Source organism: Salmo trutta, chromosome 6 (genome assembly GCF_901001165.1).
Source record: "Salmo trutta chromosome 6, fSalTru1.1, whole genome shotgun sequence".
Lineage (NCBI taxonomy): Eukaryota > Metazoa > Chordata > Actinopteri > Salmoniformes > Salmonidae > Salmo > Salmo trutta.
In genome coordinates, this window is record NC_042962.1 from 22,703,376 (window position 1) to 22,729,027 (window position 25,652).

General features: G+C 41.1%; 2 protein-coding genes across 9 annotated transcripts in view; both read left to right on the top strand.

Moving 5' to 3' along the window:
* The window catches only part of c6h8orf34 (chromosome 6 C8orf34 homolog), a 246,429-nt gene that overhangs the window by 38,476 nt on the left and 182,301 nt on the right, over positions 1-25,652 (top strand). The gene's annotated exons all lie outside the window — the stretch shown is intronic.
* Positions 16,623-23,112, top strand: LOC115195680 (uncharacterized). Its single transcript, XM_029755802.1, has 4 exons — positions 16,623-16,779; positions 17,970-18,442; positions 21,449-21,854; positions 22,729-23,112. The coding sequence occupies exons 2-4, from the start codon at positions 17,986-17,988 to the stop codon at positions 22,805-22,807; spliced, it is 942 nt and encodes a 313-aa protein (XP_029611662.1). The 5' UTR covers positions 16,623-16,779; positions 17,970-17,985; the 3' UTR covers positions 22,808-23,112.

The window sequence follows — 25,652 nt, forward strand, 5'->3', positions numbered from 1 at the left end:
ACTAATTTGTTCCTTATGATTCCCCTGCGTTACCATGTCCAGTGGCACCGTGGTCTCCCTGATCAGCCCTGACCCTAATGGTCGGCTATCTAAGGAGTGCACGGGGAAAGGGGAATCTAACGGTACCAGCGGAATTCCCAACTTAAGGGCTAGTCCGCTATCCATAACGTTCCCAGCTGCGCCTGAATCGACTAGCGCCTTATGCTGGGAAAAGGTAGCAAAATCAAGGAAAAAAATTAAGAGAAACACGTGACCAACAGAGGATTCTGGGTGAGTGTGGTGCTGACTCACCTGGGATGAATGAGGAGTGTTCTGCCTGCCCTCTCGACTCCCAGAGGGACCCCCCCAGCACTGATCGGCCTTGTGTCCTCGTCGACCACAATTGGTGCAGGAGGGGCGCCCTCCTCCGGTTCCCCTTGTGTAAGGTCTGTCGTCAGGAATGGACCAAGGCGCAGCGGGAATGTGGATACTCATATTTTTAATAAACACAAGTAAAGCATCCACAGGAAAAAAAACAATAAACACGACAGGAACAGTTTTGCAGGCACACAAAACGCAGTGCAAAAACAACTACCCACAACCCCAAGGAAAAACACACACTACTATATAGGACTCCCAATCAAAGGCAACTCAACACACCTGCCTTCAATTGGGAGTCCAACAACCAACTCACACGTAACACAAACTCTCTGCCACGTCCTGACCAAAACTAATAGAATTGCTCCCTCTGCTGGTCAGGACGTGACACCTTGACACAGTTCCCCCGAGCTCCATAGGAATGGGTGCAGGCAGGCTAGGAGCTGGAACTGACAGGACCCTCTCTGAATGCCCGCGGGCAGCCAGCAGATTGTCCAGTCGTATAGACATGTCGATCAGTTCATCTAGGGAGAGTGTAGTGTCCCGACACGCTAGCTCCCTGCGGACGTCCTCCCTGAGGCTACACCGGTAGTGATCTATTAGGGCCCTGTTGTTCCACCCAGCTCCAGCCGCCAAAGTCCGGAATTCTAGGGCAAAATCTTGTGCGCTCCTCATCTCCTGCCTAAGGTCAAACAGTCGTTCACCCGCCGCTCTTCCTTCTGGGGGATGATCGAAGACGGCCCTGAAACGCGGGTGAACTCAGGGTAGTTGTTTCGTGCGGAATCGGGTCCATTCCACACAGCGTTGGCCCAGTCCAATGCTCGGCCCGTCAAGCAGGAGATGAGGAGGCTCATGCTCTCCTACCCCGAGGGAGTCGGTCTCACGGTCGCCAGGTATAATTCAAGTTGTAATAGGAATCCCTGGCACGTTGCCGCTGTTCCATCATACTCCCTCGGAGGCGTAAGACATAGTGCCCCAGATCCAGATGGGGAAGGGAGTGGAGGAGGTGAGCTCGTCGGGTGAACCGGAGGTGAAGGGAGGAGACCACTCCTCTCCCATCGATCCATTCTCTCCATCATCTGGTCCATGGCTGACCCAATCCGATGGAGAACATTGGTGTGATGGAGGACCCGTTCCTCCATCGATGGTAGAGGGGTGGTGGCTGCTTCTGCTGACTCCATTTCTATGGTGCGGGCTTCTGTAACACTTTGGGCTTCGTGGGTGTGGAGTCAGGCGCAGTAAGCAGGAAAATGTTTGGTACAATATGTAATTTAATAAGTACTGAAAACCGAGGACATATGTCCAAACACAACACGGCGAAACAATAACCCCGAAGTCCAAAATACATGTACCACAAAACATACAAAGTGACGACACGTAACAAGCCCGCACACAGAACAGGTGGAGAGGCGGGCTTAAATAATAAAACAAATTACTAATGGGAAACAGGTGTAACTCATAAAGACATAACTAACAGAAAAACTAAACAATGGCAGCTAGTAGGCCGGTGACGACGAGCGCCGAGCGCCACCCGAACAGGGAGAGGAACCGCCCTCGGCAGTAGTCGTGACATCTGCTGCCTCAGTTTGTATGATGGCAATTTGAATATACTCCAGAATGTTATGAAGAGTGATCATATGATTTGCAATTCATTGCAAAGTCCCTCTTTGCCATGCAAATGAACTGAATCCCCAAAAAACATTTCCACTGCATTTCAGCCCTGCAACAAAAGGACCAGCTGACATCATGTCAGGGATTCTCTCGTTAACATAGGTGTGTGTGTTGATGAGGACAAGGCTGAAGATCACTCTGTCATGCTGATTGAGTTCGAGTAACAGACTGGAAGCTTCAAAATCAAAATGCTTGGAATCATTGTTCTTCCTCTGTCAGCCATGGTTACCTGAAAGGAAACACGTGCCATCATCATTGCTTTACACAAAAAGGGCTTCACAGGCAAGGATATTTCTGCCAGTAAGATTGCACCTAAATCAACCATTTATCGGATCATCAAGGATTTCAAGGAGAGCGGTTCAATTGTTGGGAAGAAGGCTTCAGGGCGCCCAAGAAAGTCCAGCAAGCGCCAGGACCGTCTCCTAAAGTTGATTCAGCTGCGGGATCGGGGCACCACCAGTACAGAGCTTGCTCAGGAATGGCAGCAGGCAGGTGTGAGTGCATCTGCACGCACCGTGAGGTGAAGACTTTTAGAGGATGGCCTGGTGTCAAGAAAGGCAGCAAAGAAGTCACTTCTCTCCAGGAAAAACATCAGGGACAGACTGATATTCTGCAAAAGGTACAGGGATTGGACTGCTGAGGACTGGGGTAAAGTCATTTTCTCTGATGAATCCCCTTTCCGATTGTTTGGGGCATCCGGAAAAAAGCTTGTCCGGAGAACAACCATCCAGGAACAGTTTGGTGACGAACATTGCCTTTTCCAGCACCATAAGGCAAAAGTGATAACTAAGTGGCTCGGGGTACAAAATATCGATATTTTGGGTCCATGGCCAGGAAACTCCCCAGACCTTACATGTAATCCCATTGAGAACTTGTGGTCAATCCTCAAGAGGCGGGTGGACAAACAAAAACCCACAAATTCTGACAAACTCCAAGCATTGATTATGCAAGAATGGGCTGCCATCAGTCAGGATGTGGCCCAGAAGTTAATTGACAGCATGCCAGGGCGGATTGCAGAGGTCTTGAAAAAGGAGGGTAACACTGCAAATATTGACTCTTTGCATCAACTTCATGAAATTGTCAATAAAAGCCTTTGACAATTATGAAATGCTTGTAATTATACTTCAGTATTCCATAGTAACATCTGACAAAAATACCTAAAGAGACTGAAGCAGCAAACTTCGTGAAAATTAATATTTGTGTCATTCTCAAAACTTTTGGCCACAACTGTGTATATATATAAATATATATATTTACCCCAAAAATATATGGGGGATTGGAAATGATGCAGACAATTACATTGATGGAAGCAACAATCTATCCGCAATATTTAAGCTGATCCACCCTTTTAAAAAAAAGACAGAGAGCAAGAGAGAGAGAGCGAGGAGGAGGGTGGAAACTGTTTAGTCTCCCCTCTCATCCTTATATGAACCTTGATCATGTGATATCCTGTATGACAGAAAATGAAACTTAAAAGCAGACCCTCATTCGTTTGCATATTGCCCAAACGACACACCATTGTCATAACTTCCTCTAGAACTGTTCTAAAGTAATCTGTTGAATCACTCTTACCTTATCTGTACGCTGAGATCAACATCACCTAGACAACATTAGGTAAGTACTTTATCCATCTAATCGTGATCATACTTGATAAGTTTTACATCTTGGTTTCAATATTCCGACTGCATTTTGGTTATTTTGGGAATCTGTCGATGAGCAGTTTGTTTAGGATGTCCTTTGCCTTGACTATTTTAAATCCTCTCTGTAAAATGTGCATAGGATCAAAGAGTAGGTCACCAACAAAAAAGCGAAACAATTGAATGAATGCATACCATGACATTTTCATATAAACATTTTGCACCTTACTGTTTTTGTTTATAATGTTGTGAAAATAATGGAGATTTGTTACTGTCACCCATAGAAGTTAAGCTACATATGTAGGATTTTAATTTGAGCCAGTTTGCTACAGCAGGATAATAATCCTGCAGCAACAGGAAATTTGAATTATTATGTGGATTATAATAATTGGACAATTTTGTAGGTGTCGATAAATGTTTTGTTAGGGGAAATCAAGTCTGAAATGTCAAAGTAGAAATTACAAACTTTAGATGCCTTTTTAAAACTGAAATACACTACAAGTTTACATTTCCTGCTGTGAAGGAAAATTCTCAGCAACAAAAAAGTTTGCCAAAATGTTGTGTGAACAGACCTTTGATGGGGGAGGTGCTCAAGGTTAAAAAAAAAGCCACACTCACTCATCACATATTGTAGGGTAAGCGAGCTAGAACCACAGATGAAAGGCAGGTAGTGAAAGTATCTTTGCTAGAATCACTACTGTGGTGGTCTATATCAGCTCATCATCCCAAATGCAGATGAATCAGCTAGTTAGTTATGCTTTCAAAACAAGCTAACTAGTCTTTACTTGATTTAAATCTGTTCTGCTACTGACAAACAGTCAAACTGCAGCTGACCCTTTTCCTGACCCTGATCCTGAGACGACACATGGTAGCAACCCTAAGTAACCTACTAAAACACCACCAATCAAAAGAGCAATGTTTTAATAGTAGGGACAATTGGCTCTTGCTCCAGTACCCCTAGGACTCTATCTGTACATGTACCTGACTGACCATATCATTAGGGTGTAGTACCTCTCTCACGTCGCTGACAGTCCTGTCTTCTTTACAGCAGAATTTACACAACCATGTGGGCAGAAGATGACTTCACTCTTCCCTATGGGTCAGTGCGACTGGGCCTATCTGAACCACAAGATGGCAATACCTACGTCATGTACCACGGCACCTCTTGGCAGGCCGCAAATCAAATCCTGAAAACTGGTTTTCGTCAGTCTCATGGTGGTATGTTGGGGCGTGGAGTGTACCTGAGCCGAGACCTGCAGAAGGCAAGCAGGTACCCCCTGGATCTTCTTGAACATCAGAGGGTTGTCATCCGAGTCAATGTCAATGTGGGCAAGGTGAAAAGAATTGACTATCAGTATCATCCTCTGCGGACAACCTGGCATGAGAACGGTTACGACACCGCCTGGGTTCCTCCTAACTGTGGTATGGTGAAGAGCGGTCTAGAAGAGGACTGTGTCTGGGATCCAAACCGCATCACTGTCTTAGATTTCATCCAGCCTAATATGCAACAGTCCCAGTGTCATTCACGCTGGTGATGAAGGGAGGATAATGTGTAACAATATGAAAAGAAAATACATTGAATGTATTTCAACAGTATGTCATTTAGTCTCATTGACTAAAACAACAGTTGATTTTGACCAATAAATTGTTACAACAATAAACCGTCATCTCTTGTTATGTCATTGATCAACATTCCATTATCATGACTTTTCCTATGCGACGCCAGAGAGAACATTTACAAGAAAACGAAACTATGGTAGCTCACCTTTTCTTCTCCTGACTGCAGGGCGAGGTCTCAGAGATCAAGATAAAAGCAGATAATCTATAAATATACTGTAGGTACACTGATTATGGGTGAATCACTCTATTCATTTCAACAAACAAAAATAAAGGTATCAACATACGGTTTACATACATGTGTCTATTATTATTCAACATACTGTTAACATACAGTGCATGTGTCATTCCTCATTTGTTTCTAGTCTTTCTATGCTACTGTTACAGTTGACCATTACAATGGAAAAAGGTATGAAGGAGAAGAGAAAAATAGAGAGAGGAAGGAAGGAAAGAAGGAAGCAAGATAAAGGAAAGGGAGGAGAGGAAGAACAGCAAAGACTAAACATGCCTCTGCTAACTTGTATGTGTGTTAAGACTCCGTTTGACTCATGTTGGAAATGAATTCACACTAAATAACAACAGATAAAATCCTCCTATTCTTCCTCAAAACAAAATGCCAAAAAGGTAGATTAAATACCTGTTGTACTCTCCAGGTTTATAACTTAATATGAACATCCCCCTACTGTAGAATACTTCTAGTAATCCAGTGGATTTCAGTCATGAAACATATACATGAAACATACTGTACATGAAACATGCATAACACATGGTATCACTGTATCTTTGTAGAACATGTCTAGTACTGTACTTTACACAGATGGCTGATGCAATTCAAAGTAGTCATCCATACAGTAGTGATGTTCAGAGATACAACACAGTACAGTGATGTATGCAGGAGCAGCACTTACTTCTCAGGGACATAGAAGAGCAGAATCCATCAAACTGTTGTGTATAACATTACCAAACCAAGGTCGTGATTTGGATCAAGTAAAATAAATCGTATATTTGGATAAGCAAGTTCCTAAATTGTAAAAATACTGTCTTTCACCAGTATTGTACAGTTGTTTGTTTGTTTATGTCTGACATTATGAAAAGAAAAATACATTGAATGTATTTCAACAGTATGCAATTTAGACTAATTGACTAAGACAACAGTTGATTTTGACCAATAAATTGTTACAACAATAAACCGTCATCTCTTGTTATGTCATCAATCAACATTCCATTATCATGACTTTTCCAATGCGACGCCAGAGAGAACATTTACAAGAAAACGAAACTATGGTAGCTCACCTTTTCTTCTCCTGACTGCAGAGCGAGGTCTCAGAGATCAAGATAAAATATGACCATCTATATATTAATATACTGTAGGTACAATGATTATGGGTGAATCACTCTATTCATTTTAACAAACAACAAAATAATAATAATTTGTGTAAATAATATTTGTGCATATTGCGTACATTGAGCAATAAAATATGTTCAAAACACACTACAAATCATGACCATTACGGCAGCACAATCTCGTCTTTTATCATGTTTAATAGTTTAATCTCCCAGGAAATAAAGGCATCAACATACAGTTTACATACAGTACATGTATAAAATGTCATTTCTCGTTTGTTTCTAGTCTTCCGATGCCACTGTTACAGTTGACCATTATAATGGAAAGAGGTAGGAAGGAGAAGAGAAAAACAGATAAAGGAAGGAAGGAAGGAAGGAAGGAAGGGGAGGAGAAGAACAGCAAAGACTAAACATGAGTCTGCTAACTTGTGTGTTAAGACACCGTTTGAATCATGCATGCAATGAATTTACACTAAATAACAACAGATAAAATCCTCTTATTCTTCCTCAAAACAAAATGTCAAAAAGGTAGATTAAATACCTGTGTACTCTCCAGGTTTATAACTTAACATGGACATCCCCCTACTGTAGAATACTTCTAGTAATCCAGTGGATTTCAGTCATGAAACATATACATGAAACATACTGTACATGAAACATGCATAACACATGGTATCACTGTATCTTTGTAGAACACGTCTAGTACTGTACTTTACACAGATGGCTGATGCAATTCAAAGTAGTCATCCATACAGTAGTGATGTTCAGAGATACAACACAGTACAGTGATGTATGCAGGAGCAGCACTTACTTCTCAGGAACATAGAAGGGCAGAATCCATCAAAGTACTTTTAGATTACTGCTTCAGATGACTTTCTAGAACATTTAGTAGTGGCCCTGCTTTCACCCACCCATTTCCTGCCCCTATTTGAGATCATTTCAAAGGTATGTATTTTTCATAAGGGTCTAATACTGTATGTCCTGATGAATATAGATCTCTCTCCATTATCGTCAGACAGTAAAGTCTACTAACAGAACTGCTCATGTAATCCAAAACTCTGTGTGTGTGTTTGTGTGTGTCTGATGGATTATTACTACTGATGTCGGATCTTTACTTGATCATTTTTTTGTTGCTGAGAATTTTCCTGCTGCATCAGGAAATTCAAATGAGCTCCGTGAGTCCCTGAAAAAGAGCAGTTCTCCTTCTCTCCATGCTGGGCATTCAAGTTAATAGGATCACGGTTCACCATCAAATTAATGTTCTCTCTTGCTCGCTCAAACATTAGGCCTAGGTCCTATTTCTGTAACATTCAAATGTACAAAAATTTATCTGAAAAGCAGCCAGACACATCATCAACCTAAAATTTACATAGCTTAATAACAATATAGATATTGGTCTCCACTAGCCTACGATATACAAGTGTTAAGTGTATGGTAAGGTCAGAATTAAGTTCAATCGTGGCCTCCACTATGCTGTTTTTCTCTCGGTTCCTGAAGCTTTTCCAATATCAAACACTATATCTCAACTGCCAGTCTGGCATTGAAGAGACAGAGCTGTGCTCCTCTCTGCACCAGAATATCATGGGTTGAGATACACCTTTACAGGCTCTTGCCATTTAGCAGATGCTTTTTTCTGTGTAAATATTGGTATTGGTGGCCCTAGCGGGAATAAAACCCACAATCCTGGCGTTCCAAGTGAAACTCCCTACATGACCACAGGATACCCTTATCCTATTTGGAGTCCGTTGGTTGTGTCTTAGTGGATTTCAGTCATGAAACGTACATAGGATCTCTGCATCTGAGAGAGAGAGAGAGAGAGAGAGAGAGAGAGAGAGAGGAGAGAGAGAGAGAGAGAGAGAGGAGAGAGAGAGAGAGAGAGAGAGAGAGAGAGAGAGAGAGAGAGAGAGAGAGAGAGAGAGAGGAGAGAGAGAGAGAGAGAGAGAGAGAGAGAGAGAGAACTATTAGTAAATCTGCCCCATTTCATCCATATATGTACCTTGGCCATGTGATAACCTGTTTGATGGGAAAGAAAATGTGCAACTAGAACCTCATTCGTTTGCATATTAACGACACGCCCTTGTCATAACTTCCTCTAGAACTGGTATAAAGTCATCTGTTGAATCACTCTACCTTACCTGTACCCTGAGATCAACATCATCTACACATACAGATCTGTTATTTGGTAAGTACTTTATCCAACTAATGTTGATAGAACTTACTAAGTTTTACATTTTGTTTCTGACATTCCAACATTGCCTTTTGGTTGTTTTGGGAATCTGTTGATGAGCAGTTTGTTTAGGATGTCCTTTGCCTTGACTATTTTTAGTCTCTTAAATCCTCTCTGTAAAATGTGCATATGATCAAAGAGTAGGTCACCAACAAAAAAGCTAAACAGTTGACCGAATGCATACCATGACATTTACATATAAAAATTCATTTGTTTATAATGTTGTGAAAAGAATGGATATTTGTTACTGTCAACCAGAAGAGTTAAACTACTACACGACATGTCCCTCAGACGGCATAATAATGTAGACTAGCCACAGTGTCGTGAACAGACCTTTGATGGGGGAGGTGCTCAAAGTTTAAAAAAGCCACACTCACCACATATTGTAGGGTAAGCGAGCAAGAACCACAGATGAAAGGCAGGTAGTGAAAGTATCTTTGCTAGAATCACTACTGTGGTGGTCTATATCAGTTGATCATCCCAAATGCAGATGAATCAGCTAGTTAGTTATGCTTTCAAAACAAGCTAAGTAGTCTTTACTTTATTTAAATCTGTTCTGCTACTGACTAACAGTCAAACTGCAGCTGACCCTTTTCCTGTCCCTGATCCTGAGACGACACATGGTAGCAACCCTAAGTAACCTACTAATGGCAGTAATCATTTCACACTCACCACCCAGCGCTGTAGATCACTCCTCCATGCAGGTAGAAGGGTGGGGAGGGGACTTTTTTAAAGATTCATGAGTTTATGAGAACATCTAGTTTGATGGGCAATTTTTTACATGTAAAATAACAAGAGAGAAAATAAATTAGTTTAAAAACACCACCAATCAAAAGGGCACTGTTTTAATAGTAGGGACAATTGGCTCTTGCTCCAGTACCCCTAGGACTCTATCTGTACATGTACCTGACTGACCATATCATTAGGGTGTAGTACCTCTCTCACGTAGCTGACAGTCCTGTCTTCTTTACAGCAGCATTTACACAACCATGTGGGCAGAAGATGACTTCACTCTTCCTCTTGGGGCAGTGCGACTGGGCCTATCTGAACCACAAGATGGCAAAACCTACGTCATGTACCACGGCACCACTAGGCAGGCGGCAGGGAAAATTAGGGCCTCTGGTTTTCTTCCGTCTCCTGGTGGTATGTTGGGGCGTGGAGTGTACCTGAGCCGAGACCTGATGAAGGCAAGCAGGTACCCCCTGGATCTTCCTGAACATCAGAGGGTTGTTCTCCGAGTCAAAGTCAATGTGGGCAAGGTGAAAAGAATTGACAATCAGTATCATCCTTTGCGGACAACCTGGCATGAGAACGGTTACGACACCGCCTGGGTTCCTCCTAACTGTGGTATGGTGAAGAGTGGTCTAGAAGAGGACTGTGTCTGGGATCCAAAACGCATCACTGTCTTAGGTACCATCCAGCCTAATATGCATCAGCCCCAGTGTCATTCACGCTGGTGATGAAGGGAGGATAATGTGTAACAATATGAAAAGAAAATACATTGAATGTATTTCAACAGTATGTCATTTAGTCTCATTGACTAAAACAACTGATTTTGACCAATAAATTGTTACAACAATAAACCGTCATCTCTTGTTATGTCATTGATCAACATTCCATTATCATGACTTTTCCTATGCGACGCCAGAGAGAACATTTACAAGAAAACGAAACTATGGTAGCTCACCTTTTCTTCTCCTGACTGCAGGGCGAGGTCTCAGAGATCAAGATAAAAGCAGATAATCTATAAATATACTGTAGGTACACTGATTATGGGTGAATCACTCTATTCATTTCAACAAACAAAAATTATAATCATTTGTGTAAATAATATTTGTGCCTATTACGTACATTGAGCAATAAAATATGTTCAAAACAGGCTAGAAATCATGACCATTACGGCAGCACAATCTCGTCTTTTATAATAATATTTAATAGCTTAATCTCCCAGGAAATAAAGGCATCAACATACGGTTCACATACATGTGTAATATGTCATTTCTCGTTTGTTTCTAGTCTTTCTATGCTACTGTTACAGTTGACCATTACAATGGAAAGAAGAAGAGAAAAATCGATAGAGAGAGGAAGGAAGGAAGGAAGGAAGGAAAGGGAGGAGAGGAAGAACAGCAAAGACTAAACATGCCTCTGCTAACTTGTATGTGTGTTAAGACACCGTTTGAATCATGCATGCAATGAATTTACACTAAATAACAACAGATAAAATCCTCTTATTCTTCCTCAAAACAAAATGTAAAAAAGGTAGATTTAATACTTGTGTACTCTCCAGGTTTATAACTTAATATGAATATCCCCCTACTGTAGAATACTTCTAGTAATCCAGTGTATTTCAGTCATGAAACATATACATGAAACATGCATAACTGTTATAAGAATTTTATATCTTCATGATAATAATCAATAATCAATTCGCCTTGACTAATTCCCAAGGTTTGTAAGACAATGGGTTAAAATAATTAGGCAAGGACTCAGCTTTCTGCAAAAGGTTTCTGTAGCTTTATTCAGAGAACGTTCTGCCGTCAGGATAACAAAACAGTCATTATATAGTTCTTGCTTACTTACGCACATGCATTTACACACAATCCGTTGGTGACCTGCAACCCCCATAAACTTCTCACACTGTTTATCACCTTCTGGCTCAGCCTGTTCCTTTCCTTCAAGGTTAGGAACTCTCTGAAGTTTTACTCCCTTGACCATCTGCTTCTCTATCTCTCTATACTAATTGCATACACACATTTCTTTCCCTCTCCAGTGGTTCCTGGACTTTCCGGAACTAATCAGAAACAATCGATCCCTACATTGATCATTACATTGATTATTCATTAACCATACTGTATGACTAATAATTCATCATGGTTTATTGATTCATTTACCTTTATTAGATCATTCTCTTATCAATAACACATGGTATCACTGTATCTTTGTAGAACACGTCTAGTACTGTACTTTACACAGATGGCTGAGGCAGGAGGCGGGGAGTATGGGAGTGGGATCCAGGGGCCGCTCCTCTGTGTCATACAGCCGGGACAGTGCGTCTGCCTTCGAATTCTGGGAGCCTGGAAGAAAGGGTAAACACAAAACGGGTGAAAAACATGGCCCACCTTGCCTGGCGAAGGTTCAGTCTCCTCGCCGCCCTGATGTACTCCAGATTGCGGTGGTCAGTCCAGATGAGAAAAGGGTGTCTAGCCCCCTCAAGCCAATGTCTCCACACCTTCAAGGCCTTGACGACAGCCAACAACTCCTGGTCCCCCACGTCATAGTTTCGCTCTGCCGGGCTGAGCTTCTTCGAGAAGAAGGCACAGGGACGAAGCTTCGGTGGCGTACCCAAGCGCTGAGAGAGCACAGCTCCTGTCCCAGCCTCGGACGCGTCCACCTCCACTATGAACGCCAAAGAGTGATCCGGATGGGCCAGCACGGGAGCCGAGGTAAACAGAGCCCTCAGGTGACTAAAAGCCCTGTCCGCCTCAGCTGTCCACTGCCAGCGCACCGGGCCTCCCTTCAGCAGTGAGGTAATGGGAGCCGCTACCTGACCAAAACCCCGGATAAACCTCCGGTAGTAGTTGGCAAACCCTAAGAACCGCTGAACCTTCTTTACCGTGGTTGGAGTCGGCCAATTACGCACGGCTGCAATGCGGTCACTCTCCATCTCCACCCCTGAGATGGAAATGCGATACCCTGGGAAGGAGACGGACTGTTGGAAGAACAGGCATTTCTCAGCCTTGATGTACAGGTCATGCTCCAACGGGCGACCAAGCACTCTGCGCATCAGGGACACATGCTCGGCGCGTGTAGTGGAGTATATCAAAATGTCATCAATATACACCACTACACCCTGCCCGTGCATGTCCAAGAAAATCTAATCTACAAAGGCTTGGAAGACTGATGGCGCATTCATCAACCCGTACGGCATGACGAGGTACTCATAGTGCCCAGAGGTGGTACTGAAAGCAGTCTTCCACTCGCCTCTTTCTTGGATACGCACCAGGTTGTAAGCGCTCCAGAGATCTAATTTGGTGAAGAAGCTCGCCCCGTGCATTGACTCTATCGCTGTGGCTATGAGCAGTAGCGGGTAACTATACCTCACAGTGATCTGCTTCAGACCCCGATAGTCAATACATGGGCGCAGACCTCCCTCCTTCACAAAAAATAAACTCGAGGAGGTGGGTGAAGTGGAGGACCGAATGTACCCCTGACGCAGGGATTCGGAGACATGTTTCCATTGTTTTGTACAATCAGTGTACATGAAACTTACATGAAACATACATAGGATATCTGTATTTGACTTATAGTAACTTATCATAAAAGAACTGAGCTTTCTCTATGTAAGGGTGCTCTACTGTGTTCTGCTCCACGTGCAGGCTTACATCCACTATCAGAGAGATATTAGACCTTTGGACTGGTAGTAACGGAAAGACAGAGAAGGCGTTGAATGGAGCTGAAGGGTGGGACTAATAACAACAAGATACCAAATGTAAAATATACGGGGTCTGTAAAATGTATATAGTGTCACGTCCTGACCAGCAGATGGAGCTAGTGTTTTAGTTTTGGGGTCAGGACGTGGCAGGTTTGTGTTTGTTAAATGTTGGGTGGATGATTGGGACTTCCAATTGAAGGCAGGTGTGTATAGTTGCCTTTGATTGGAAGTCCTATATAGGTGTGTGTGTTTTTCTTTGGGGTTGTGGGTGGTTGTCCTTGCACTGCGTTGTATGTGCCTGCAAGACTGTTGCTATCGTCTTTTTTTGTGTTTTGTCCAGTGGATACTTTACTCCTTTTTTGGTAATAAAAAAACATGAGTATCCACACTTCCGCTGCGCCTTGGTCTTCTCTCCAGTACGACATTTTATGTGACATATAGGTTCAGAACGTTTGTGAAATAGCACAGTTACAAATATATGGCAAATCAAACTGGATGGACATCAGAAATAGGCCAGGACAAAAACAAACATAATATAACTATTGTAAAATACATTGTGTCTGTAAAATGTATATAGCATATATAAGCTGGAAGTAGAAGCCTCAGTGTTGTTGTCCATGGGTGGAAGGGTTAGGGGAAAATAAATAAGAAAAAGATATGTATTTTTATATATGTATATATGTATGTGTATGTATATGTTTGTCTATATGTATGCATGTTTATATATGTATATGTGGGTATGTGTATATATGTACAGTCGTGGCCAAAAGTTTTGAGAATGACACAAATATTAATTTTCACAAAGTCTGCTGCCTCAGTTTGTATGATGGCAATTTGCATATACTCCAGAATTTTATGAAAAGTGATCAGATGAATTGCAATTCATTGCAAAGTCCCTCTTTGCCATGCAAATGAACTGAATCCCCCAAAAAACATTTCCACTGCTCTCACGCCCTGACCTTAGAGATCTTATTTATTCTCTATGTTTGGTTAGGTCAGGGTGTGACTCGGGTGGGAATATCTATGTTTTCAATTTCTTTGTTTTTGAGTCGAGTATGGTTCCCAATCGGAGGCAGCTGTCTATCGTTGTCTCTGATTGGTAATCATACTTAGGCAGCCTGTTTTCCACCTGAGTTTTGTGGGAGGTTATTTTCTGTTTAGCGTATGTGCCTGACGGAACTGTGCGTTTTCATTTTTCCCTTTTGTTATTTTGTTTGAGTGTTTGTGAATAAAATAATCATGAGCACTTACCATGCTGCGCTTTGGTCCACTTCTTCAACTGCAAACGACGAGCGTTACAACTGCATTTCAGCCCTGCCACAAACGGACCAGCTGACATCACGTCAGGAATTCTCTCGTTAACATAGGTGTGAGTGTTGACAAGGACAAGGCTGGAGATCACTCTGTCATACTGATTGAGTTCGAATAACAGACTGGAAGCTTCAAAAGGAGGGTGGTGCTTGGAATCATTGTTCTTCCTCTGTTAGCCATGGTTACCTGAAAGGAAACACGTGCCATCATTGCTTTGCACAAAAAGGGCTTCACAGGCAAGGATATTGCTGCCAGTAAGATTACACCTAAATCAACCATTTATCGGATCATCAAGAACTTCAAGGAGAGCGGTTCAATTGTTGTGAAGAAGGCTTCAGGGCACCCAAGAAAGTCCAGCAAGCGCCAGGACCATCTCCTAAAGTTGATTCAGCTGCGGGATCGGGGCACCACCAGTACAGAGCTTGCTCAGGAATGGCAGCAGGCAGGTGTGAGTGCATCTGCACGCACCGTGAGGTGATGACTTTTAGAGGATGGCCTAGTGTCAAGAAGGGCAGCAAAGAAGCCACTTCTCTCCAGGAAAAACATCAGGGACAGACTGATATTCTGCAAAAGGTACAGGGATTGGACTGCTGAGGACTGGGGTAAAGTCATTTTCTCTGATGAATCCCCATTCCGATTGTTTGGGGCATCCGGAAAAAAGCTTGTCAGGAGAAGACAAGGTGAGCGCTACCATCAGTCCTGCGTCATGCCAACAGTAAAGCATCATGAGACCATTCATGTGTGGGGTTGCTTCTCAGCCAAGGGAGTGGGCTCACTCACAATTTTGCCTAAGAACACAGCCATGAATAAAGAATGGTACCAACACATCCTCCGAGAGCAACTTCTCCCAACCATCCAGGAACAGTTTGGTGACGAACAATGCCTTTTCCAGCATGATGGAGCACCTTGCCATAAGGCAAAAGTGATAACTAAGTGGCTCGGGGAACAAAACATCGATATTTTGGGTCCATGGCCAGGAAACTCCCCAGACCTTAATCCCATTGAGAACTTGTGGTCAATCCTTAAGAGGCGGGTGGACAAACAAAAACCCACAAATTCTGACAAACTCCAAGCATTGATTATGCAAGAATGGGTCACGTCCTGACCAGCAGAGGGAGTAATTGTATTAGATTTTGGTCAGGATGTGGCAGAAGGGTATTTGTTTTAAGTGGTTCGGGGTGGTGGTTTGTTTAGTAGGGTATTTGATTTATGTATTCCGGGGGTTTTTGGGCACTGTTCTATGTTAGTGTATTTCTATGTTCTGTCTAGTCTTTTGTATTTCTATGTTTTGTTAATTGGGGTTGGACTCTCAATTGGAGGCAGGTGTTTTCTAGTTGCCTCTGATTGAGAGTCCTATATATAGGTGTGTGTTTGTTGAGTACTGTGTGGGAGATTGTGCTGTGTATAGCCTTGTGCATTACCAGCCTGTATATAGTCGTTGTGTTTTCTTTGTGTACGTGTTTATTTTTGGTTCTCCTTCTTCACCAAATAAAAGAAGAGTGCACATATTCCTGCTGCGTTTTGGTCCACTTTATCCGACGACAACCGTTACAATCAGTCAGGATGTGGCCCAGAAGTTAATTGACAGCATGCCAGGGCAGATTGCAGAGGTCTTGAAAAAGAAGGGTAACACTGCAAATATTGACTCTTTGCATAAACTTCATATAATTGTCAATAAAAGCCTTTGACACTTATGAAATGCTTGTAATTATACTTCAGTATTCCATAGTAACAACTGACAAAAATATCTAAAGACACTGAAGCAGCAAACTTTGTGAAAATGTATATTTGTGTTATTCTCAAAACTTTTGGCCACGACTGTGTGTGTATATATATATTTACCCCCAAAATATATGGAGGATTGGAAATGATGCAGACAGTTACATTGATGGAATCCACAATCTATCTGCCATTTTAAAGCTGATCTACCCCTTAAAAAAAAGACAGAGAGCAAGAGAGAGAGGAGGGTGTAAACTCTTTACTCTCCCCTCTTATCCTTATATGAACCTTGATCATGTGATATCCTGTATGACAGAAAATGAAACTTAAAAGCAGACCCTCATTCGTTTGCATATTGCCCAAACGACACACCATTGTCATAACTTCCTTGAGAACTGTTCTAAAGTAATCTGTTGAATCACTCTTACCTTACCCTGAGATCAACATCACCTAGACAACATTAGGTAAGTACTTTATCCATCTAATCGTGATCATACTTGATAAGTTTTACATCTTGGTTTCAATATTCCGACTGCATTTTGGTTATTTTGGGAATCTGTCGATGAGCAGTTTGTTTAGGATGTCCTTTGCCTTGACTATTTTAAATCCTCTCTGTAAAATGTGCATAGGATCAAAGAGTAGGTCACCAACAAAAAAGCGAAACAATTGAATGAATGCATACCATGACATTTTCATATAAACATTTTGCACCTTACTGTTTTTGTTTATAATGTTGTGAAAATAATGGAGATTTGTTACTGTCACCCATAGAAGTTAAGCTACATATGTAGGATTTTAATTTGAGCCAGTTTGCTACAGCAGGATAATAATCCTGCAGCAACAGGAAATTTGAATTATTATGTGGATTATAATAATTGGACAATTTTGTAGGTGTCGATAAATGTTTTGTTAGGGGAAATCAAGTCTGAAATGTCAAAGTAGAAATTACAAACTTTAGATGCCTTTTTAAAACTCAAATACACTACAAGTTTACATTTCCTGCTGTGAAGGAAAATTCTCAGCAACAAAAAAGTTTGCCAAAATGTTGTGTGAACAGACCTTTGATGGGGGAGGTGCTCAAGGTTTAAAAAAAAGCCACACTCACTCATCACATATTGTAGGGTAAGCGAGCAAGAACCACAGATGAAAGGGAGGAAGTGAAAGTATCTTTGCTAGTTAGTTATGCTTTCAAAACAAGCTAAGTAGTCTTTACTTTATTTAAATCTGTTCTGCTACTGACTAACAGTCAAACTGCAGCTGACCCTTTTCCTGTCCCTGATCCTGAGACGACACATGCTAGCAACCCTAAGTAACCTACTAATGGCAGTAATCATTTCACACTCACCACCCAGCGCTGTAGATCACTCCTCCATGCAGGTAGAAGGGTGGGGAGGGGATGCATGAGTTTATGAGAAAATGCATGAGTTTATGAGAACATCTAGTTTGATGGGCAATTTGTTACATGTAAAATAACAAGAGAGAAAATTAATTAGTTTAAAAACACCACCAATCAAAAGGGCACTGTTTTAATTGTAGGGACAATTGGCTCTTGCTCCAGTACCCCTAGGACTCTATCTGTACATGTACCTGACTGGCCATATCATTAGGGTGTAGTACCTCTCTCACATAGCTGACAGTCCTGTCTTCTTTACAGCAGCAGTTACACAACCATGTGGGCAGAAGATGACTTCACTCTTCCCTATGGGTCAGTGCGACTGGGCCTATCTGAACCACAAGATGGCAATACCTACATCATGTACCACGGCACCACTAGGCAGGCGGCAGGGAAAATTAGGGCCTCTGGTTTTTGTCAGTCTCATGATGGTATGTTGGGGCGTGGAGTGTACCTGAGCCGAGACCTGATGAAGGCAAGCAGGTACCCCCTGGAGCTTCCTGAACATCAGAGGGTTGTTCTCCGAGTCAAAGTCAATGTGGGCAAGGTGAAAAAAATTGACAATCAGTATCATCCTTTGCGGACAACCTGGCATGAGAACGGTTACGACACCGCCTGGGTTCCTCCTAACTGTGGTATGGTGAAGAGTGGTCTAGAAGAGGACTGTGTCTGGGATCCAAAACGCATCACTGTCTTAGGTACCATCCAGCCTAATATGCAACAGCCCCAGTGTCATTCACGCTGGTGATGAAGGGAGGATAATGTGTAACAATATGAAGAGAAAAATACATTGAATATATTTCAACAGTATGTAATTTAGTCTCATTGACTAAAACAACTGATTTTGACCAATAAATTGTTACAACAATAAACCGTCATCTCTTGTTATGTCATTGATCAACATTCCATTATCATGACTTTTCCTATGCGACGCCAGAGAGAACATTTACAAGAAAACGAAACTATGGTAGCTCACCTTTTCTTCTCCTGACTGCAGGGCCAGGTCTCAGAGATCAAGATAAAAGCAGATAATCTATAAATATACTGTAGGTACACTGATTATGGGTGAATCACTCTATTCATTTCAACAAACAAAAATTATCATTTGTGTAAATAATATTTGTGCCTATTACGTACATTGAGCAATAAAATATGTTCAAAACAGGCTAGAAATCATGACCATTACGGCAGCACAATCTCGTCTTTTATAATAATATTTAATAGCTTAATCTCCCAGGAAATAAAGGCATCAACATACGGTTCACATACATGTGTAATATGTCATTTCTCGTTTGTTTCTAGTCTTTCTATGCTACTGTTACAGTTGACCATTACAATGGAAAGAAGAAGAGAAAAATCGATAGAGAGAGGAAGGAAGGAAGGAAGGAAAGGGAGGAGAGGAAGAACAGCAAAGACTAAACATGCCTCTGCTAACTTGTATGTGTGTTAAGACACCGTGAGACTCATGCAGTAAATTCATTCACACTAAATAACAACAGATAAAATCCAAAATGTCAAAAAGGTAGATTACATACCTGGGTACTCTCCAGGTGTATAACTTAACATGAACATCCCCCTACTGTAGAATACTTCTAGTAATCCAGTGTATTTCAGTCATGAAACATACATAACACATGGTATCACTGTATCTTTGTAGAACACGTCTAGTACTGTACTTTACACAGATGGCTGAATCAATTCAAAGTAGTCATCCATACAGTAGTGATGTTCAGAGATACAACACAGTACAGTGATGTATGCAGGAGCAGCACTTACTTCTCAGGAACATAGAAGAGCAGAATCCATCAAACTAGTTTTAGATTACTGCTTCAGATGACTTTCTAGAACATTTAGTAGTGTCCCTGCTTTCACCAACCCATTTCCTGCTGTATTTGAGATCATTTGAAAGGTATGTATGTTTCCTAAGGACCTAATACTGTCTGTCCTGATGAATATAGTACTGTGTGAATATAGATCTCTCTCCATTATCGTCAGACAGTAAAGTCTACTAACAGAACTGCTCATGTAATCCAAAACTCTGTGTGTGTGTGTGTGTGTGTGTGTGTGTGTGTGTGTGTGTGTGTGTGTGTGTGTGTGTGTGTGTGTGTGTGTGTGTGTGTGTGTGTTTGATGGATTATTACTACAGATGTCGGATCTTTACTTGATAATTTTTTTGTCGCTGAGAATTTTCCTGCTGCATCAAATGAGCCCCGTGAGTCCCTGAAAGAGCAGTTCTACTTCTCTCCATGCTGGGCATTCGAGTTAATAGGATCACGGTTCGCCATCAAATTAATGTTATCTCTTGCTCGCTCAAACATTAGGCCTAGGTCCTATTTCTGTAACATTCAAATGTATAAAAATGTATCTGAAAAGCAGCCAGACACATCAACAACCATCATTTTACATAGCTTAATAACAATATAGATAATGGTCTCCACTAGCCTACGATATACAAGTGTTAAGTGTATGGTAAGGTCAGAATTAAGTTATATTGTGGCCTCCACTCTGCTGTTTTTCTCTCGGTTCCTGAAGCTTTTCCAATATCGAACACTATATCTCAACTGCCAGTCTGGCATTGAAGAGACAGAGTTGTTAGAACTGGTATAAAGTCATCCGTTGAATCACTCTACCTTACCTGTACCCTGAGATCAACATCATCTACACATACAGATCTGTTATTTGGTAAGTACTTTATCCAACTAATGTTGATCAAACTTGATAAGTTTTACATTTTGTTTCTGACATTCCAACATTGCATTTTGGTTATTTTGGGAATCTGTTGATGAGCAGTTTGTTTAGGATGTCCTTTGCCTTGACTATTTTTAGTCTCTTAAATCCTCTCTGTAAAATGTGCATATGATCAAAGAGTAGGTCACCAACAAAAAAGCTAAACAGTTGACCGAATGCATACCATGACATTTACATATAAAAATTCATTTGTTTATAATGTTGTGAAAATAATGGATATTTGTTACTGTCACCCATGAAAGTTAAACTACTACCCGACTTGTCCCCCAGACGGCATAATACCGTAGACTAGCCACAGGGTCGTGAACAGACCTTTGATGGGGGAGGTGATCAAAGTAAAAAAAAAAAGCCACACTCAGTCATCACATATTGTAGGGTAAACAAGCTAGAACCACAGATGAATGGGAGGAAGTAAAAGTATCTTTGCTAGAATCACTACTGTGGTGGTCTATATCAGCTGATCATCCCAAATGCAGATAAATCAGCTAGGTAGCTATGCTTTCAAAACAAGCTAAGCAGTCTTTACTTGATTTAAATTTGTTCTGTCCCTTCCCTGATCCTGAGACGACACATGCTAGCAACCCAAAGGAACTTACTACTGGTAGTATTCATTTCACACTCACCACCCAGCACAGTAGATCACTCCTCCATGCAGGTAGAAGGGCGGGGAGGGGAGTTTTTTCAAGATTCATGAGAACATTTAGTTTGATGGGCAATTTGTTACAATTAAAGTAACGAGAGAAAATAAATTAATTTAAAAAACACAATCAAACAAAAGGGCACTGTTTTAATAGTAGGGACAAATGGCTGGTGCTCCAGTACCCCTAGGATTCTATCTGTCCATGTACCTGACTGGCCATATCATTAGGGTGTAGTACCTCTCTCACATAGCTGACAGTCCTGTCTTCTTTACAGCACCATTTACACAACCATGTGGGCAGAAGATGACTTCACTCTTCCCTCTGGGGCAGTGCGACTGGGCCTATCTGAACCACAAGATGGCAAAACCTACGTCATGTACCACGGCACCACTAGGCAGGCGGCAGGGAAAATTAGGGCCTCTGGTTTTCTTCCGTCTCCTGGTGGTATGTTGGGGCATGGAGTCTACCTCAGTCGAGACATGATGAAGGCAAGCAGGTACCCCCTGGATCTTCCTGAACATCAGAGGGTTGTTCTCCGAGTCAAAGTCAATGTGGGCAAGGTGAAAAGAATTGACTGTAAGGATCATCCTCTGCGGACAACCTGGCATGAGAACGGTTACGACACCGCCTGGGTTCCTCCTAACTGTGGTATGGTGAAGAGTGGTCTAGAAGAGGACTGTGTCTGGGATCCAAAATGCATCACTGTCTTAGGTACCATCCAACCAAAAAGGCAGCAGCGTCCGCATCAGGAATGCAGGTGAAGAAGGGATGCCTTGGTTATTTTGGGAATCTGTTGATGAGCAGTTTGTTTAGGATGTCCTTTGCCTTGACTATTTTAAGTCTCTTAAATCCTCTCTGTAAAATGTGCATATGATCAAAGAGTAGGTCACCAACAAAAAAGCTAAACAGTTGACCGAATGCATACCATGACATTTTCATGTAGTCATTTTGCACCTTACAGTTTTTGTTTATAATGTTGTGAAAAGAATGGAGATGTGTTACTGTCACCCATAAAAGTTAAGCTACTTCCCAAAATGTCCCTCAGATGGCATAATAATATAGACTAGCCACAGGGTCGTGAACAGACCTTTGTTGGGGGAGGTGCTCAAAGTTTAAAAAAAGCCATACTCACTCATCACACATTGTAGGGTAAACAAGCTAGAACCACAGATGAAAGGGAGGAAGTGAAAGTATCTTTGCTAGAATCACTACTGTGGTGGTCTATATCAGCTGATCATCCCAAATGTAGATCTTCCCTGATCCTGAGACGACACATGGTAGCAACCCTAAGTAACCTTCTACTGGCAGTATTCATTTCACACTCACCACCCAGCGCTGTAGATCACTCCTCCATGCAGGTAGAAGGGTGGGGGAGGGGAGTTTTTACAAGATTCATGAGTTTATGAGAAATAATGTAGTTTGATGGGCAATTTGTTACAATTAAAGTAACAAGAGAGAAAATAAATTAGTTTAAAAAACACTACCAATCAAAAGGGCACTGTTTTAATAGTAGGGACAAAGTGCAGGTGCTCCAGTACCCCTAGGACTTTATCTGTACATGTACCTGACTGGCCATATCATTAGGGTGTAGTACCTCTCTCACGTAGCTGACAGTCCTGTCTTCTTTACAGCAGCAGTTACACAAACATGTGGGCAGAAGATGACTTCGCTGTTCCTCTTTGGATTTTTCTACTGGACGTATCTGAATGACAAGATGGCAGAACCAACACCAGGATGCGCCACCTCCACATCGGAGGCAGGGGAAATACTGTTTTCTGGTTTTGACCGTCAGTATCATCCTCTGCGGACAACCCGGAATGAGAACCTCTTCGATTTCATCCAGCGAAATATGCAACAGAACCAGGGTCATTCATGCTGGTGATGAAGGGAGGATAATGTGTAACAATATGAAGAGAAAAATACATTGAATGTATTTCAACAGTATGTAATTTAGTCTCATTGACTAAAACAACAGTTGATTTTGACCAATAAATTGTTACAACAATAAACCGTCATCTCTTGTTATGTCATTGATCAACATTCCATTATCATGACTTTTCCTATGCGACGCCAGAGAGAACATTTACAAGAAAACGAAACTATGGTAGCTCACCTTTTCTTCTCCTGACTGCAGGGCGAGGTCTCAGAGATATTCCATATATTCTTGTACTCTAGGTACAATGATTATGGGTGAATCAATCTGTTCATTTCAAGAAACAAGAAAACAAACAACAAAAATAAACGTTTTGTAAAAATATTATTTGTGCCTATTGCTCACTTTGAGCAACGAAATATGTTACACAGCAGAAAAGCCAGAATATATTTTTTCTCTCCATAGGAAAACAAGTCGTGTTTCTTTTTTTTGTTAAGATTATTATTCTTTTTTTGTTAACAATACAGAACATACTCATACAAAATACAACATACAGATCCACACAAACATCAACGACATCACACCTACCCAGACCCACCTGTTCTCACACCTATCTGCAGTGTCTTCACTACTCTCTGTCAAACGTCCTCAAATTGCACCATTTTGTTCCTCTCTGTCGCCAACGCTCTTTAAATATTTAGATAATGAAGCATATGATGTTTACATTGTCTTAGCGATGGAGGATTGGTTTATTTACAGTTTTTAAGTATATGTTTTTTTTAAAGATAATTGATGAGTAGAGTATCGTCCAACCCATCGGGTATCTCACTGCACCATTATATGCCATGTCTTGAAATATGCAGACAGGCGGATTAAAAGTCCATTTACATTGTAATACTTCTGACAGCCAACATTCTAACTCCACACATGGACTTTATAACGTTCCCAGAAGGCATGGATTATTGAATCATTATTAGTTTTACTCTTAAGACATGACTCTATCGTTGTGCTGTTGAATTTGTGAATTTTGTCTCTTGTGTAATCAATTATATACATTAGTTTATGCTGGATTAAGCGTACATTTTCATTAACTGTAATTGTATTAGTTATGTTCCAACATTCCCTCCATTTTGTGCCAATATCAGTTCTTTCTAGGTCTTGGTTTCAATAGTTTCTAAGAGGTTGTCAGTTGGATATGCTCTCTGCAAGGTTTTGTGTATCTTACCTATCATATGAATACGCTTTTCTGACTCAAATAGGACGTCCAACATAATTCAAATAGAAATGTTGTGATCTGAAACTTTAAAGTTGTATGTATACTGAACAAAAATAAAAATGCAACATGCAACAATTTCAAAGATTTTACTGATTTACAGTTCATATAAGGAAAATCAGTCAATTGTAATAAATTCGTTTGGCACTAATCTATGGATTTCACATGACTGGGTTGGAGTGGGCCTTGGAGGACAAAAGCCCACCCACTGGGGGGCCGGTCCGAGCCAATCAGAATGAGTTTTTCCTCACAAAAGGGCTTTATTGCAGACAGAAATACTACACACCTGTCAGGTGGATGGATTATCTTGGCAAAGGAGAAACGCTCCCTAACAGGTATGTAAACAAATGTGAGTAAAACATTTGAGAGAAATACGCTTTTTGTGAGTATGGAACAGTTCTGTGATTTATTTATTTCAGATCATGAAACATGGGACCAATACTTTACATGTTGCATTAATATTTTTGTTCAGTGTATTTGAAAATATGTACAGTGATCAGTCCAAAATGGATTTTTAATTCTGTCATGGAATTAAATTAATTTCGTATTATCAAGTCATTTATGGTTTCTATGCCTTTAGGTTTCCAATGTGGACCAATTTATTGGTGAATTCTGAAAAGCTATCCAAGGATTGTTCCATAGAGTTGTGTTTTTAGGGAGTGATATTGGTTTTTGTAGAATACGTTTAATTTTCTTCCATGTTATTGTGTTCTTAACTATAAAGTTGTTCATGTTCTTAGCTTTATTCTTTGAAAAGAGACACACATCTTCAATAATTACTAATTGTTCCTCCTTAGTGCATTCAACAATTTGTCACAAGTAAAAGCATTCGGTGGCAAGTTGATACATCTCCAAGTCTGGGAGGTGAAAACAACCCTCAGACTTAGGGAGATGTACAACTTTCCTTTTTATTCTATGAGTTTTATTTGCCCATTTAGTTTATATTCATGTTTACCAATTCTGATACCTCTAACATTTGGGTCCTGTCTAATTCTTTCCGCAAGCAGTTCAATTGCCAGTGCGAACAGGAGGGGGGAGAGAGGACATCCCTGTCTTGTGCACCTTTCTAAAGCAATTTCATCAGATAATGTATTATTTGTGTATATTTTAGCTTTAGGATATTTATATAATATTTTTTGTTGTGTGTGTTTCTTATGTGTTTTGTTAGGGAGAGTTTACTGCAGGGTAACTGTGCACTTCAAAACAGGCTAGAAAGCAGGTCCATCACAGCACCACAATGTCATATTTTATATTAATATTTAATAGCTTAATCTCCCAAGAATAATAAAGGCATCAACATACAGTTTACCTACATGTCTATTATTATTCAACCTACTGTTAACATACAGTACATGTGTAATATTTCATTCCTTGTTGTTTCTAGTCTTTCTATGCTACTGTTACAGTTG